Below are 18921 nucleotides of genomic sequence, written 5' to 3' on the forward strand. Positions count from 1 at the left end.
TTGAGGTAAACTTATAAGTTCATGTAGTTCTGAGAGTTCTAAAAGTAGTCAAGTTAGCCATGTTAGGATTGAGGAAACCTGGAGAGTAGTGACTGAAGGTTTGAGCCAAACAAAGAGAACAGTCCCAACAGTGAGAGTGGCCTGTGTGACTAAGTTGCTTGTCAAGAGGGAGACTAGAAGGAAAGCATATTGACTTGATTTGGTATGATTATAATTGGATGGAGTTGAGGGTTTAGCTTAGTGGTAGAGCATAGGCCTGGCATGGTAATGCCCTGTGTTCCATTCTTAGCACCTCAACAAACAATAACAACAACAAAAATCCTTATGAGGTTGATGACAAATATGGATGACTGGAAGTTGAGGATCACTTTAATGACTAGGTACCTTGCTGAAGTTCCAGTTCCTTTTGCAAACAAGGAAGGTAGATAAGGCAGTACTTAGATGGAATAACTTTTAAAATGGCAGACCAGCTAGATGTAGTGATTCATACTTATAATGAACCACTGAAGCTGAGGGAGGCTGAGGCAGGAGGATTGCAAGTTTGAAGCTAGCCTCAGCAACTTATTGAGTTCCTGTCTCAAAAAATAAAAAGGGCTGGGGATGTAGTTCAGTGTTAAAGCACCCCTGGGTTTAATCCCCAGTACCAAAACAAAAAGGAGGCGCAATTATATGGAATTTAGGAGCAGAAAACAAAGGGAAGGATTTTCTTTCAGTATAGTGATTTGACACACAGGTCTTCAGTTTTTCTCCCACTCCTCAACTTGGTTGCTCCTTAAAATTGAGCCTCCTATGGTGACTAAGCAGCAGGTGGCTAGGTAGCTTGGTTGCATGGGGTGGAAGAGAAGGTGTTTAGGGCTTTGAAACTTTACATCTAACTAAGCCTTCTGTTATCAGTCATAATTCAGCCTTCCAAGGATCCTGAAGCATCTCATGTCTGAAAATTCTGGGTACATAAGTTAGCATGCTTCTTAGCTTCTCCCAAGCTCCTTGTCCCCCCCTTGCCCCACCTATAACCCTCATCAATTTACTTTGAATTTGTCTGGTCTCCTAAATTGGTTACCATCAGATCATTTTCTACACTTCCAAGATATAGGAGCTCTGATCTACTTTCATCTCCACTCCTGTTTTATTTCTTTCCTTTTGAGTAAATGTCATTTTAAATTTATGTTCTGTCATCCTAGTAGAATTTAAGGAATAATGAGAGACAGATGAGTCTGTTCCATATGGTGTGCTTAACTAGAAGTCCCAAGACCCTATGTCCTTAATATGATGTGCATGAGCTCCCCTCTGTGTACCTGTCAGGCCTTTTCTGGGGCCACTCTTCCTCCTCACTCTGAGATTTCAGCACTATTGACCTTCTAAGGATTCCTACTGGCCCACGCTCTTCTGTGCTTCAGAGCTATTTTTGCATGTGCTGAACTATTACCCTGCTGTGCTCTGCCCACTCTTCACCTGGCTCGCTCCCATCATCCTTCAGGTCTTTGCTTCAACTTCACTTTCTCAGAGAAGCTTACCTCATGTGTATATCCCTATGTGTACAGACTCTTGGCTTCCTGTGTGTTTCCTTCACAGAGTACATGAATATTTGACTACTGTCATTCTCATTCACTAGACTGCAGAATCAAAGAGGGCAGTATATTTCATGTCCTTGGTATGATTCCTGGTACTGAAAGGATAAATAAAAGGATTATGGATAGATGAATCTCTCTTTTTCTGGTTGTGGGGATGGAACCCAGGGCCCCATGCATGCTAAACAAGTACTGTACCATGGAGCTACAACCTCAGTTCAAGATGGATTATTTAAAAAGCTATAAAGCACATTGTTGCTAAGAAGTGGTGACATTGTGCTTAGGAAGACCAAGCAAGAGGTTGGAGCCAGAAAGGCCTTGAACAATTCACAGCCAGGATTTTGTGCTATCTTTTATTTCATACTTGCAGTTCTCTGTTTTGCTTATGACCTTGTTCCCTTTTCATCAATTCTGTTTTCCACATTTTATGCCACACTAGATATTAGAACCCAGGGACATTTAACTACTGAGCCACATTCCCAGCCCTTTTTTGTATTTTATTTAGAGACAGGGTCTCGCTGAGTTGCTTAGGGCCTCACTAAGTTGCTGAGGCCGGCTTTGAACTCCTGATCCTCCTGCCTCAGCCTCCCAAGCTGCTGGGATTACAGGTATATGCCATCATGCCTGGTGTTACAAAGCATTTTTGCCTGAAGGCTATTTTAAAATCATTAGAATTATTTTAAATCTATAACATAAATGCATTTAAATAATATTTTCAAATTAGTTTTACTTTTATTAAAATAAATAGATAAATATAAAGTAACTAATGATTAAGAAAGCCTATTTAGTGGTAGTGCATGCCTATAATCCCAGCTGAGGCAGGAGGATTGAAAGTTGGAGGCCAGCTTGGGCAATTCAGGGCGACCCTGTGTCAAAAAATGAAAAAAAAAAAAAAAAAACCAAATACATAAATAAGTAGAAAGACAGCAGATGTCGCTCAGTAGTAGAGTCCTGTGGGTTCAGTTCCTAGCACACATGCACAGAAAGGGGGTGCATCCATCTACCCAGCATCATCCTTATGGTGTATGTGTGTATGTAATTTTTTTTTGGGGGGGGGCAGAGTTTTGGGAATTAGAATCTAGAGCCTTTCTGATTTGAAGCTTGAGTAACAGGAACATGGCATAGCAGTATCTCTATGAGTCACCTCCCTATCTGGTCAGACCCCAGAACTAATCCCAAAGATACATAGTTTCCCCACAAAAAAATTTCATATTGACCATTTGTTACAGAAGCTGCTTTCTCAATGAATCTTTTACCAAAGCAGGTAACAATGAGCAAAACTCATTTGAATTTCAGCTCTTCCGCTATTACAGTGTTGCTAAGAAGTGGTGACATTGTGCTGAGGAAGGCCAAGGGAGAGGTTGGAGCCAGAAAGGCCTTGAACAGTTCACAGCCAGGATTTTGTGCTGTCTTTTATTTCATACTTGCAGCTCTCAGTGTTTTGTTTATGACCTTGTTCCCTTTTCCTCAATTCTGTGTTCCACATTGTGTACCACACTCGATACTTTATTAGAAGATCTTTAGAAAGTCACTGGTGGCAAATAAGTAATGCCACCTCACATCTGGAAACATAACTTGCCAGTAATTATAAATTCACAGACTGGGATTTCTATAGTTCATGTGAGTATGAATGCATAATTCCTGCTTAGGGGTGTGTGTGTGTGTGTGTGTGTGTGTTTATTTTTTCCTATTTAAGTAAAGCTCTGTGTTGATGAGGTTTTAATGAGTTTAGATTTAAAAGGCCTCAAATATATCTAAACAGCTATAGGCTTAGTATGATGTGTTAATATTCTTCTCTCGCTAATGCTTTAAAGGTATGTTCCAGAATTCCTGGTCTGTTTCTCACTAGTTTCCAATAATTCTAATCTTCTGAAGCCTGTACATCTTGGCTTAATTTGCTTTTAAGCCAGATTTGATTTAAATTAGTCAGTTTATCTCAAGCCTCATTAGGACCCATCGTTCTTGTCCATTCTAGTGAGTTTGGGCTGGCAAAAATATTTATTATGTGTGGCCCCATTAGAACATTCTAGGAAAAATGAGGCTGAAGAATCATAGATATTATATTTAAAATTGCCATTTTTATAGGAGGAGCTTTGTTTTGTCTTTTTTGGGAAAATTTGGAAAATTATTTAAATAGACATATAGTAGTTCAATGCACATTGACTGCTAAACACTGGATTTGGGACTGTGCCAAAAAATATCATATTTTCTCCTATTTTTATTTTCCACTCATCATCACCTGGGAGATTTGGATTAAATTTCTTCTGGGAAATAGAGTTGGTAGGAAAATACAAAGAGCACAACACTGGTATCTGTTGGAATGATCTTTAGCCATACAGCCCTTTCCACTCATTAAGTTTATGAGGTCATTGTAATTCTTTCTACCTAATAGATAAGCATACTGGAACTTTGGATCTTTCCAGAAAGCCCACTGGAAGCTGGACTATAAACACTCCTTGTTTTTCCCTTTTTTTTTTTTTTTTTTTTTTTTGTTTTTGGTACTGGGAATTGAACCCAGGGATGCTTAACCACTGAGCTACATCCCTAGCCCCTTTTTATTTTTATTTTGAGACAGGGTCTCACTAAGTAACTATAGCTGGCTTTGATCTTTTGATCCTCCTGCCTCAGCCTCCCCAGCCTCTGGGATTAAAGGTGTGCACCACCATGCCCAGCTACACTCCTTGTTTATTAAATTTTGGACTTCAGTTCAGTCAGAGTTAGCAGGATTTTGGCAATATTATTAAAAGGCAGAAACTAGCTATAAAATTGAAAAAAAATGGGGCTTAATGTTTTCTTTCTATAATATCTTCTACATTTTCCCATGACTCAAACATGCTGTGTTTACCAGTATTTTTGCAAGAGCATGTCTAGCATGGGCAGATTTGTGACTGGAACTTGATTGATCATTCTTTACTTATGAATTTGACACCACCTTCCACTACTACCTACCACAGAATGAAATTAAAAATCATAAAGCAGAAATATTTACCAAAGTCAGAAGTTCAGAGGTTAAACAAAAGGACAAGAAGTCTTTGTTACTTGTTTTGTGTTTCCACGTAAAGGGTGTCTGGGCTGTATAGTTGATAATTGAACTTGAGGTATTTGCCCTCATTCCTTAAGTTTCTAGATTTCTCTATTTCTAGGCTAGAACAAGTCCCGAATAAAAATAATGCAAGTTGGGAAGAGGAATGTACAGTTCAGCATTTTTATCCTTGTGAAGTGTGCTTTCTACCAGCTGCCATGGAAACATGGTGTAACTCCCTTCTTGGAGTTCCGGCTGTGAGAGCTAGTGAGCTCATTACAACTTGGATCAGAGTTCTGGAAAGACAGTTCCCAAGGAAAGTGGAGGCTAGTCTCCCATGGGCCACTGGAATGAGGGGCTTTAGCATTACTAAACTGCTTGCATTTTGTAGCTGCACAGTAATCTCAAGTGTCAGCCCAGGACAGCTTCACATTGTTCGCAGCTGTATCACATCTTGAGGATTCTGTGTGCATCCTACACATTTTCACAAGGCAGAGACTTATCTCTTCCAGCTGTAAGCCAGAGGGAGTGGCACTGCAGATTCCTAGCAACACATTCATACTCAACACAGACGGTAACTTTGAGGAGGACTTTTAGGGCATCAGAACTCCACTGCAAATCACTGTGATTATTCAATATAAATTGATATGACTTCTGCAGCATGATGTTGGGGAGTAGCCATTTATCCTGCTATTTTCTTCTGATACTCTTGAATCACTGTTTTGAGAATGGGTTGGAATATGGTGTGTAGAAAATGGATGGCAGAAGACTTGTTCTTTAGAGTGGATTGGAGGTATGATGTAAGTCTATCAGGAAGATTAACTAGAGGCTGAATGTGTCATAATTAGAAGATTTTCTAAAGAGAGCTAAGTTTGAACTGCTTTAAGAAAACTGAGCACTGCTAGAGCAGGGTTGTTCCAGATCCTGTCTCTTGATACCATTCCACAAGTGTTCCCCGCCCTGAAAGAATCAGATCATCTTTGCCTCTCCCTTTGGGTCTCTAGTTCCTGGAATTTGCCAGTTCTTGATAGGAACTGTGAGATTTGATGGAGTGCCTGACCTCATTTGGACCATTTGTTTTGAATTCTGAATAGAACCAGGAAAACTGGAAAGGGGAGTCAAAATGGAGTCACAAGAGAAGGATCTTGGTATTATGAAAGAAGGAAGATAGGAAACTTAAATGAATAAGAGGCAATTTAAAAGGAAGATTAGAAAGAAAGGAAAAAACAAGAGAAATCTTGTGCCACTAACTTCTTGTGCCACTAACTTCTATCAAGATGTTTGGTTGGAACGCAGCCTGTACTCAACATTTTTGTATAAGGAAATGAATACAAGAAAATTTGGGGTTGGAGGCTCATCCCTTGGAAACTGCTAGAAGCCATTGTTAAGGGAAAAGTGATCTGTATTTGACCCAAAGTGCATTTCTGTGTCTCAACATTGCTTGTTTTATAAAGAGTCAAGCTAAGGGAACTCAACTGTGAGTGTGTATTAAGGAGCTCCATACTAGCATAGGAAAAATCTGGTCTCACTGGTGAATCGTATTATACCCATCTGGAGCAGGAAGGACAGGGATTGTTTTTTGTGGACTAATGCTACAAGACAACTCAATTCTTGCCATGAGTTGGTTGAGACCACCCAAAAAGGTATCAATGATTGGAAAAAAAGAGACAAAGGGAGAACCATGACTCTTGGGGGAGAGAGAACCAAGGAAAATCAGTGGAATTCAGATAAATCAAGTTCTCTCCAGAGAACAAGGCCAGGGGAAAAAATTTAACTCACTTCAAGAAGAATTTGTATATTTAACCTTTCAGGATACTCTTAGATGCTTTTAACTTATTGAATATCTTTTGTTGGTAAATGTATGATAAATGTGTCCTAGAGGTGAGTTTTTGTCCCATTTGACTATTATAATACTTATAAAATAATCTCCTAAAAGCCCACAAGTAGAATGTAGACTGATGGGGGGGGGATTCATGGGTTTTGTCAGAGTTTATAACTTGAAGCTTAACAACAAGAAACAAGAAAAAAATATTAAAATGAACAATTAAAGACTTGGTTGTACTTGAATGTCTGTATTAATTACCTGGGGATCTAGTTAAAATGTTGACATTAATTCATAGATCTGAGTGGGGCCTGAGATTCTGCATTTCTGATAAGCTCCAAAAAAATTCAGGTGTCCTTGGTCCTTGACTCACATTTTTTCTATGAAGGACCCATGTAGGTTCTCTTTGGTAGGTTTTGGTAGCCACCTGTGGTTAGAGGTAGCTAAGAGCTGCCTTCTTATCCTCATTTCGGCTGCCAGGTTATAATGGAAGCAAGTCTCAGAACAAGCTCTATCACATATGAACATTTATTAGCTAATGGGCACAAAATAATCTTACAGCCTGCATCAAAAGCATAGTGAAACATCAGTTCTGTCTTTTGTGATGTGAGAAGCTCATAGTCTCCATGGGTCCATTACAGTGGTTCTCAGAAGTGTGGTCCCCAGACCAGCAGCAACTGCATGGCCTGGAAATTTGTTAGGAATGCAGATTCTCAGGCCCTCCGCAGACCTAGTGAATCAGAAAATCTGAGGGTGGGACCTGGGAGATCTGTATGTTTAAGCCAGCCCTCAGGTGATTCACATGTACACTCAAGTTTGAGAACCATTGATCTCCTAGCAGGATTCTGTCAATCATCTGATTGAATTCAGGCAACCAAGAATCCAATGAATCACAGCTGGATTCATTGGATGTTTTGGAATTGAGCTTAGGGCACCATTTGTAAAGATATAGGACCTGCTAGATTCTTAATGTAAAGGTGGTGAATGTTTCTAAATCGTTTTCAGATCCTTGTATTTTGCAAACTACTAACATCATCAACACAAGCTCGTCTAACATTAATTAGGATAATTAATGAAACCCATGGTGTAATAGGAACTAAATATAGCTGAAGCACTTACAGTGGCCGCCTCTGGAGTGAGGCTTTTTGATTAATTGCTAGCCAACCACCCCTAGAGTGTGCATTCCTGATTAAGACAACTGACCGCCTCTACAGTGTACCTTTAGCTAATACACTCATACATCATATTGTACTGTCCACGTGAGGGTTTTTTTAAACTCTTAAAATGTACTTTCTTGAGGCATAATTTAAACACCATAAAATGCTTCCATTTTAAGGGTTCAGTTTGAGTTTTGACAAACATATACACTTATGTAACCACCATAGCAATAAAAATATATATTTCAATCACCTAGAAAATACCTTTGTGTTCCTTTGTGGTCAGTGCCCACTCACCCCCACCCTAGACTACCATCCATACTATAGGTGAGTTTTGCATGTTTTACAATTTCATGTAAATGGAATACCCGGCTCAGTGGTTTTTTGTTTTGTTTTGTTTTTATTTTTTTATAGTTGTAGATGGACACCATGCCTTTATTTGTTTAGTTTTTTTTAAAATGTGGTGCTAAGGATTGAACCCAGTGTCTCATACATGCTAGCAAGCACTCTGCTACTGAACTACAGCCCCAAGCCCTAGCTCAGTGTTTTTCAGATCAATTTATATTATTGCCTTATCAGTAGTTACTTCTCTTTTATTGGAGCCCAGTAGCCATTGTACAACTGGACCACAGTTTGTTTATCCATTACCCTATTGGTTTGTTTACAGTTTGGGATTATTTTGAATAAAATTGCTGTGGACATTAATATGCACTTTTTTTTGGCATTGGGGATTGAACCTAGAGGCACTTAACCACTGAGCCACATTCCCCAGCCCTTTTTTAAATTTTATTTAGAGACAGTGTCTCACTAAGTTGCTCAGGGCCTCGCTCAGTTGCTGAGGCTGACCTTGAACTTGAGCAACAATCTTCCTCTCTCAGCTTCCTGAGTTGCTGGAATTACAGGCATGTGCCACAGTGCCTGGCTGATCTTTTTGTGGACATGTGATTTATAAACTGATTTTCCAGAGTTGTATTGCTTTACATTCCCCCCCTCCAGCTGTGTATGAGAGTTCTAGTTGCTCCATATCCTTGCCATTATTTGGTATTGACAGTCTTTAAAATTTTTTTAAGTTACAGACATTATTTTCTTCCCCCTAATTTAAATTCAGGATTTTATGTTTGGTTTCTGCGAAAGCCATAAAGCTAATAATGTTGACCTAAGTGACTTGGATATGGATTAAATTATTGCCCTTTCCTAACAATCCATTAGAATCGGTTTTATGGGTGCCATTTGATGATGGCATTTAGTCATGTTTGTCAGTATGTTTTCTTTCATTCTTTGGTTCATTTATTCATTCAATCAGTCCCCTAGCTGTATTAGACTTGCTTTTTCAGAGACCAGTTGTATATGAAGTTGCTAGGAAATATGACATAAGTAGGTGAAAGAGTTCTTATCTTCAAGGAGCTTTTGGGACCTATATTCCTGAAACACACATGAACAAAAACACTAGAAAACGACTGTATCCCAGTGTATATCAAGATTTGGGCAAACTTGGGGTTGGGGTTGTGGCTCAGTGGTAGAGCACTTACCTAGCAGGTGTGAGGCACTGGGTTCCATTCTCAGTACCACATATAAATAAATAAAGATCCATCAACAACTAATAAAATTAAAAAAAAAAAAGATTTGTGCAAACTTGAATAAGAGCACCAGCTGAATGTAGGTTCCTACTAGGTGAGTTGGGGGCTTGATAGACAGATGACTATAGAAAACAGTAGAATAAGGGTCTGTAGCTCAGTGGCATAGTACTTGCTCAGTAGTCAAGTACTACAGTATTCAAGGCTCTGGTTTCAATCTTCAGAACCTCAAACAAAACTGGTAGAAAAAATTTTTGTTACTTTATGCTGCATATTAGAATGATTTATCGTACCTTAGAATAATAAAGTGAGTTGTTGGTCAAAAAATACAAAATGACTGTTAACAAGAATAAGTTCAGGAAATCTTTTCTACACTATGGTGACTATAGCTAATGGGAGTATATTGTATTTGTGAAAAATGCTTAGAGAATGGATGTTAAGTTTTCTTACTACAAAATGATAACTGCTTTGGGTAATGCATGTTAATTAGCTAGATTTAAAACTATTCTATGTATATAGACACCTCAAAACATCATGTTGTATTATATGTGATAATTCGTTGTCAATTAAAAAATTATTTTTACAGATACACACAGGTTAAAAATGTTCAAAATGTTAATATTGGATGATTTTAATACAGTTTTATATTTTCCAATAATCTTTACATTTTCTACAGTGAGCATATATAACTTTTATAACCACAAGAGTTGTTATTTTACTACTTGTTTACTAAGTTCTTATAGCTATTTCGTTAACGTATTCCATGTTCTCTTTAATCTTGGGCAGCAGAGATTCACTATAGTAGATCCAGATTACAGTATAGAAAGAAAGATAATGCCTGTCCTTCTTTTTCCTCTTGGGAACAAGGACTACCTGAATGACTCTGTAGGCTCTGCCACTGTCATCTGTCACAGAACTTAGTTTTCCTGATTTTCAAAGAGCAAAGGGATTTTTTTTCCCCTTTACCCCAACAATTTGACCTTCCAAAGCTTGGAGCATAGATACAAGATTTTTTTTTTTTTTTGCTAGCCTATTTTTGTGGTTGTTGGCAAATCATTGGGGATTTTGGTCTGTGCTTTCTGATGAAATAACAAACGATCATTGTTTCCCCCCTTTTTTTCTTCAGCTGATCTGAATAATGTCAGGTTCTCAGCTTATAGGACTGCCATGAAACTCCGAAGACTGCAGAAGGCCCTTTGTTGTAAGTATCATCCAGTACTTGAAGATTTTGATAATTTTTCTTTGCTTAAAAAATAAAGTGGACTGGAAATGTTTCCCTTGGACAGGGCTGATACAGCTTTCACAAGTCTTATTGCAACATAGCATTCATTCTTTATAGTATCTTTGGCCTAGTGTTTATCTAGACCACTTTGTTGTATTTAGAATTATTCCCATGAATAGTCCTTAGCTCTTGATGTTGATAATATATTGATAATTTTAATATTCCAGTTAATAGCATTGGTATCCATAATTATCTGTATGAAACTCACACTATTTCCCCTTTCTATCTTTTATTTCTTCTTACAAAGGGCATTTAGTATTAGAAGTTGATGACAATCTTATCCAAATCAAGTTCACAGATGTGTATGATTTATTGGATTGAATGTTAATGTACCAGTGAATGCTGTAGTTAGGAAAAAAGAATGGATTGCTTTTTGGTGCTTTTTATCATATATTTGTTGGGAAATCCTGAAGTGTTATAGTTTAGTGTATCTCTTTGTTGTCAACAAAGTGAATTATTATGTAATATTGTTTATCTATATACATTTATGATATGCCGGTGAAACCGATGGGCACAGCCCCCACCATAAAGGTATTTACAATCTAATGAGGGATACCAAGATGTCTATAAAATCTGGAGACAGACAGATGTACGTATAAAATCATCAAGAATGTCCACGATTGGTAAAAACACTAGGTGATATTGTCTCTATTTTCAGGCTTGGTGGGCACTAAGGAAAAGTGCAGAGACAGTTTCAATATCGTGTATTTAGTTGTGTGACAGTGGAAGAATGGGATTGGGGTATCGTGAGAACAGCTAGCTGTGTGGAGTGAGGTTCAGAGAAAGTTTGGTTGAAGAGGTGATGTCTAAGCTAGGTGAGTTCAGAAGGGTAAGTAGAGCTCACTCTAGGAAGAATGTTCTAGTCAGAAAGAAGATTATGATCCAAGGTGTGGAGCCCAAAGAAGGCATGATGCATTTAGGAACAGAAAATACTCCATCATGGCTAAAGCACAGAATTCCAAGGAGGGCTATTGTGAAATCTTAGGCTGGAGAGAGAAGCTGGAGGCAGATTGCGAAAGGCTTTTCAAACCCAAGTTAAAGGATTTAGAGGTCAGTGGGGAGCCATTCAAGACATTTTGGCAAGAGGATGACATGATCAGATTTTCATTTAGAAAAATCGTTCTGGCTGTGAAACAAACCAGATTGTATTGAAGGGTTGTGCAGCTGACAGAATAGAGACCTGTTGCAGAAATCAGAACCAGCAATATGGTGGCCTGAATTAGCTAAGAAGAATGGAGACAAGTGGACAGAATTTAGAAATACTTAGGAGGTGGATTTGATAGACCTAAGTGATTTATTTGATGTGGTGAGTGAAGGGTATCAAGGAAGATGCTTAGGTTCCTGGCTTGGGCTACCAGGCAAATGGTGGATTTGCCTGGTGGAATTGGATATGAAGCTCTGATACTCAGGAGAAATACACACAAAAAAAACAATAAGAAATCATCAGCATGTAGATGCTGCTTATAATCAACTATAGGGAGGATGAGATGACCCAGAGTGTTGAGTGAGAAGAGTTATTTAAAAGAGAGGATAAGCAACCTACAAAAAGGGCTACAAGGAATGGCCAACAGAAGAGAAGGAAAATCCCAAGAGGTGGTAGTGCCACTGTATGGGAAGAAAGAAGGGAACTTTCATAGGGTGAGATGTTGCTCAGATGTTAGGATGAATTTGGGGATAATACCCATTGGATTTAGAACTGAAGAGGTCCTTAGTAGCTTTGTGATTTTAGAGGCATGGTGGAGGTGATGCATGAAGGCAAAAGCAGATCAAAAGTGGGAATGTAGAGATGGTAGGTATGGACAGTTCCTGGAGAAATTTAATTGTGAAGCGGAAGGAAGATGAGGATAGCTAGCTGAAAGGGGCTGAGGAATTACTGAGACACTTGAGTATATTTATAGGAATATGAGAAGAGAACATGGTGAGGTTAAACTCACTGGCTCAAGAGGAGACAATAAAAATGTGCATTCTCAAAGGATATGGGCATGTAGGTGACCGAGCGCTTGAGACTGGGGAGAGTACCTCCTTTCCACTATAATGGGTGGGATAGAGGAAAGGACATGTGCAGGTCCAGGTAACTAAGAAGCTTGGTAGCAGGAAGGTGAGGGATGTCCATCTAAAGCCATGTGCTTTCTATGTGGAGTTGGAGGAGAGTCCCTGTGATTCACTTCAGCATGGAAGGTGATAAAATGAGGTTGGGTCTATCTTTGCGGAGAATAAGAGAGAGGGTTGTGTTAGAAACCAGCATTATGACATGTGGAGTTAGTTAAGTGATTTATAACAGTACCAATCTACAAGGGTGCCATGTTTCTTCAGGTGCATGTAGCAGTCAGAAGCCAAATACTTCTGTCCTGGGGTAAAGGACAGATGTGTGAGAGAAGTGAGGATTTGGGCAAAAGAAGGGTTAGAATGCTGTCAAGTCTTTGTTGGGTAGGAGAAGCTGTGAATTCAGGTGGAAGCTACTATTTAGGAGGGTGAGGAATCAAGAGGCTGACTGTTCAGGGGAGGCAGAGGAAGAAATACTGAAAGTGGAAGAGTTCCAGGTGATTGATAAGGTCTAGGATATGACCATTTGAGTAGGTAACAGAGGTATGAGTAGGATAGGTGTAGATTTCCATGGAAATGAAATCAGAAGTTAAGGAACTGAGAGGCTGCATGCAGTACCCAGGCCAGTGTTGAAATCATCCAGAATTGGGGCCAGAACTGGGGAAGAGAAGAAGGACCATGAATCTTTACCACCAATGCTTCAGGAATGGAGGGGTTTCAATTAGGGAAACATTTAGAGGCTAATGATAAGATAGTCAAAGAGTCCCTGGCATATGGTTCTTTCATAGACATGGAAATTTCCAAGAAGTAGAATTTTCTAGAAGAGAGGATAAGCCTTTCTTTTTCATTTTGGTATGCCCAGTACTTAGCACGAGCCTTAGCACCAAGCCTGGCACAGAGTAGGGTTCGATATGTTGTCATGGAAGGAATGCATTAATGAAAGTTAACTGAGTCTTCCATTTCCTCATAGCATATAGCCTGAAGTTATTGTTTTCTTCAGCTATACAGCTGCCAAGTTCAAGTGGTGTTTTTTTTTTTTTTTTAATTTTTTACTTTTTTTTTTTTTGGTACCTGAGATTGAGTCCAGGGGTACTTAACCACTGAGCCACATTTACTGCCCTTTATTTTACTTTTTTTTTTTTTTAAATTTTGAGACAGGGTCTCCCTCAGTTGCTGAGACTAGCTTGTGGTTTCCCTGTCTCAGCCTCATTGGGATTACAGGTGTGCTCCACTACCTTAGGTTTAAAAACCTAAGGTGGTTTTTAAAAGGATCCTCAGGGTTTAGGATTTACTTAGGGACCTGTTAGTGTACCTTAGCAGGGACAAAGCAGTTTGGGGTAGGGTGGAGTAAAAGGGCTGGATGGAGAAAGTTATCTTCTATTTTTTTCCTTCTCCTGACCCTGCCCTATCTCAGACATACTGCTTTCCTTTGATAAAAGGGGAATTATGAACTGGTTATTATAAAGTACTGTAGAATATTTCTGTAAGATCCAAGGATTCAAAAGAGATAACCAGCTGTTCCAGGTTATACTATGAAAAAGCTCAGAAATAGACTAGATGGAAATGTCTATAATGTTTTATGATTGCCCCTTTCTATAGTGTTCCTTTTGACCCTGAGTTTAGGCATTATTCCATTTTCCTGTCAAAAATAAAAATACAGTTCTATTTGCTTACGTGTTTTATTACCTATCATTTCAAGTTATGTTAACATTTTGGATAAACATTGGAGAAATTGTGGAATTTAATATTGTAAAAAAGGTTGCCCATTCAAGGTGAGAACCTTGTAATAAGGTTAAGCTCTGAATGTAGAATGATTGATTTAAGTTTTCACTTTTTAACAGAAGTTTTCAGCATTTCCCTTTGCAGTATAACTTTTTTCCCATTTGAAAAAAATTCAAGGATAACAAAATTAGAGTGTATTTATCTAAATTAGGTACTGAGTTCTCAAGAATGCAAGAAGGGTGTTATGCGTCATGCTGTATTAAAAATGCAGAGTGAAGAGTTCCCCAATCCTTTTATTTTTGAAAACATGTGAGGTCATATTACTCGGTAACTTTGCAGTAGGTGATTTAGGAATTTCCTCTTAATTTTATATTTGCTTAGGTTTATCTTCCAGCCTTTTGTCATTTCTATGCCTGCAAAGCCATGATAAAGAGCTGTTGTCTGTAGTATAGGCAAATGAAACTTCCCCTGCCTAGCTTTTCCTACCAAGGTCTCTTCTACTAACTCTTACTCTAATGGAAATTAATGATGTTATCTCAGTGATTTCCTGATGCCAGGGAAGAGTTTGAATTACAGATTCCTTAGAAAATATCCACTGCCACCTCTATTAAGCACTTGATCTTATTTTTTTTTTCATTTCCCTAGCAGAATACTGAATAACACAATTTTATCCACTATAGAGAATTTGCTACTTAACTCAGGAGCATCACCATTGGCCTATAATGTCCCCAGTTGGTAATTGGTTTAATGTTGCATGACTCTATAGTGTCTTTCAATGCATTGTGAATGAAAATTGAACTTGATAGCAGAGACAAAGAGAAAATCTCAGTAAGAAGGATTTATAAGCTGGTTCATATAGTTGATACCCTGGTAAAAATTATGAAAAAAGATGATCTAAGCTTTTTCTTTCTCCTTCTGTGGTTCTTATGACATTCCATAAGTGTGTGGCTTCTAAAATTAAAAATATAGCCAACTACTAAGAGCAGAAGTTAAAATGTACTTATCAAAGCAAGTATATTTAGTTTATTAGTGTGTGTGGGGTTGGAAAGAGCCCAAACCATAGGGCTAAATATACTACAGTTGATAAATGTGACAAATATTCTGCAAACAACAAGAAATTGAGAATAATTTGCCTCTGTTCAGCAACCAAGTCATATATTATAGCGGTTTGGTGCCTGCGATAACCTAAATAAAGCCACAACTTCTGGACCCCCTCTCACCATGACAAACCAGGTGCCCCTTTCTCTGTAAATGTACCTCACCTTTTGATAGTGTCCTAAAGGATTGCTTTATAAGACTGACAGGACCCACAGTAACATGGCTTACGTATCTGTAGCCTACTGCTAGAAAAAGCTATATACAATATGACAATAGCCTTAAAGGTAGGACATGGATCCATAGCCTCAAAAGAGAGGGTCCCAAGAGGCAGTATAATTATTTTCCCCCTCCCCCACAAAAATCTTCTTTTTCTATATACCATTTCTTCACTTTTTACATAGGTTAGATGCCATGTCTCTGTTATTTCAGAATCAAAAATATCTTGAGGATATAGCCAAATTAATTTTCTCAGTTTATGTGGTTTGAAAGCTATTGGTACCTTAAAGAGAGAGACCCTATAGCAAGACCCATTTATCTACCAGAGGAAATACTGGAGTCCTATTTAAAATTTGCCTATTGCCCCTGAGTTGCACACTAGGGAAAGAATGGTTGCCTCTGAGTCATGATGCTGAGCTGTTAAAAGAGCACCTTGCAGATTCCATTCTCCAGTAATCATTGGTTCCATTTTCTAGTTATTCTAGGCACCTTGCCATCCTTCTCCTTCTTTCTGAAATTTCCATAACCATCCACATCAAATTTCTGGCGTTTTAGTCTCAGGAAAGTAGGCCCACCAAATTAAACTTACTTCTCTCAGTGATCCAAGTGTCCAAATTGTCCTTCCACCCACTTATGACTTTTCACACACAATAATGGGATAGAAAGCAATATTTTTAGACATAATATTATGACAGATGAGACATACAGCATATAAACCTTCTATTATATACCAAATATCTTTCTTTGGCACCAGGGATTGCACCCAGGAGTGCTTAACCACTGAGCCACATTGGTACCCTAAAAAGAGGGGTTCTATAACAAGACCCATGTATCCCCCAGAAGAAATACTGGAGTATTTAATTTTTTATATTTTATTAGAGACAGGATCTCACAGAGTTGCTTATGGCCTCGCTAAATTACTGAGGCTGGCTTTGAACTCACAATTCTCCTGCCTCAGCCTCCTGAGTTGCTGGGATTACAGCTGTGTGCCACCACACCTGGCTCCCAATACCTTTCTTAAATCTTCATTATCTCATTTGCTAGCCATGGTGTTCATTCAGATTGTTATGAATCATTATTGTCCAGATTTGACTGGGCCAACATTCCTATGGAGTACTTTTCAACACAGATGCTTAGTAACAGATATATTTTGTGGAACAAAAACCAAAAGACAGACACAGCCACATTAATATTGCTCTGTGGAGTCAAAGTTACAGTCAGAATTCCCATCTCTTTATTGTATTCAAATGTCTTGTTCACTTTTTTTTTTTTTTTTTTTTGGTACTGGGGATTGAATCCAGGGGCACTTAACCACTGAACCCCAGCCCTTTATTATATTTTATTTAGAGATAGGGTCTCACTAAGTTGCTTAGGGCCTTGCTAAGTTGCTCAGGCTGCCTTGTGATCCTCCTGCCTCAGCCTCATGAGCTACTGGGATTACAGGCATGCACCACCACGCTTGGAAAGGAATCGCATTTTTATCAACTCTTCCATCAGTTTGCAATTCCCTTCTCATCCATTTTGTTAACTTTTTAGACTCAGGTTCTATCATTTCCTGATCTCAGTAGAAATTTATATAATCAATAGCCAATTTCAAAGCCTGTTGACACTTCAAATCAAGGGCAACCTGACGACCAGTATCATTCATTGATTTTTGCACCTTTTATCAGAATCATTTTTTTTTCTTTCTAAATAAAGCCATACTCATATTTTTAGCTAAGAAGGAATGCGAGGTAGGGGGTCTTCTAAACAATCTGACTCCTACCTTTCATGAATGGTGGCAGTTAAGACAATTCAGTTGCTGAAAAGGACTCTGAGAACCCAAATGGCAATACGTCCAAATCTGCATTTCAGGAACGGGATACAGTGTACCAACAACACTGAAACCAGGTTATGCATCACAGCCACGGGATACTTTACAGTGTAGGGTCCAGAGAGGCCACATGCAAGCTCCTGTTGCCTTCTCTCTTCAAGGGCTACATATCAAGATGCACTTTGTCTCTTTCATAAAGAACCACTCATGTGTCCAGGGATGGTGGCACATGCCTATAATCCCAGTGGCTCAGGAGGCTGAGACAAGAGGATGGCAAGTTCAAAGCCAGCTTCAGCAGTTTAGCGAGGCCCTAAGCAACTCATTGAGACCCTGTCTCTAAATCAAGTACAAAAAAAAGGGCTAGGATGTGGCTCAGTAGTTGAGTGCCCCTGGGTTCAACCCCCAGTACCAAAAAAAAAAAAAAAAAAAAAAACACTTGTGAGCACAAAACACCTTGGAAACCAAGGAACACAAATTGGTCTCAGCTAGATTTTCTTATATCCTGCTGGTGACCTAGGCATATTCTTCCTATGAAGTCAGCCCCAAACACTGTGGCTTTCATGGGTCTCAGTGAGACCAGGGAAAAATGGTCATTTGTTACTGTTAGCAATAAACAGTGGTGATAACCTGTAATCTGTGGTTACATGTCAATGCAGTAAATCACTTCTTTTCATTGCTTTGACCATTGTGCACTGTAGATATTTTAGCAAAAAATCTCGTGCTGACCTAGAATTAACCCTCCCAGCACAATTGACTTTCTTTAGGTGCAGACTTACCTGGAAAGTCCTTCATCTTTAAGTAGAAGCTGACCAAAGAATGGTGTGATATCAATAATGGTTTCCTCTTTCCACAAGTACCTTCTGTTGCCTGGGCAAGAAAAGTCAGCAAACACATAGAAGTTCTTCCACCATTACTGTGTGTCAATAGAGTATCAAGGTTGAGAGCTTGGAGTTATGTGGACATTATGGGGCATTTTTCCACCACTAACCAACTTTTGGTGTCTCTCCCCCCCCATCATTAGTATGGAATGTAGAAGGGTTTTCCTTTTCTCTAAAGTCATTGAGGAAATCTTCTGACATCTACCTTCCTTCCTTTCCATATGTACCTCCATGAGAGTTCAGAAAACCTGGGTATCCTGTCATAATACCCAAAACAGGTCTCCATATCTCTGGTCTCAGTTTTTTCAACTGCAAAATGATTTTAAACATACTTTCTAACTGTGAAAGTCTGTGAATCTGTAAAAATAAATTATTAAAATCAGCTCCTTATTTGTGGCATACATATAAAGTTATAGAGTTATCTAGAATTATCCCTTGAATCTAGAAGGTTAAGAGGATGATTAGGCACAATCAGAGCTTCAGGAACCATTTGTGGGGTCCTTGTGCTTAAGCCCTCCCTCCCAATATATTGTCTGCCTTTTCTATACAAAGAAAATACTTCTCTTTTTTTTTCTTTCTTTCTTCTTTTTAAAAAAAAACAATTGTACCAGGGATTGAACCCAGGTGCATTCAACCACTGAGCCACATTCTCAGCCTTTTTTAAAATTTATTTTGAGACAGGTTCTTGCTAAGTTGCTTAGGGCTTTCTTAAGTTGCTGAGGTGGC

The 18921-nt window shown here is 38.7% G+C and overlaps 1 protein-coding gene across 15 annotated transcripts in view; it reads left to right on the plus strand.

Annotated features, from left to right (window-relative positions):
• Dmd (dystrophin) overlaps nucleotides 1–18921 on the plus strand; it is a 2205817-nt gene that overhangs the window by 2092810 nt on the left and 94086 nt on the right. For all 15 annotated transcript variants that reach the window (XM_058572890.1, XM_046425263.2, XM_046425265.2 and 12 more), the window contains one exon: nucleotides 10270–10344. In XM_058572890.1, the coding sequence (XP_058428873.1) occupies nucleotides 10270–10344 (75 nt within the window). The remainder of the gene's footprint in view (nucleotides 1–10269; nucleotides 10345–18921) is intronic.

Source organism: Marmota monax, unplaced genomic scaffold (genome assembly GCF_021218885.2).
Source record: "Marmota monax isolate L192 unplaced genomic scaffold, Marmota_monax_Labrador192_F-V1.1 WCK01_AAM20220418_F8-fsc00075, whole genome shotgun sequence".
In the NCBI taxonomy this organism is placed as follows: domain Eukaryota; kingdom Metazoa; phylum Chordata; class Mammalia; order Rodentia; family Sciuridae; genus Marmota; species Marmota monax.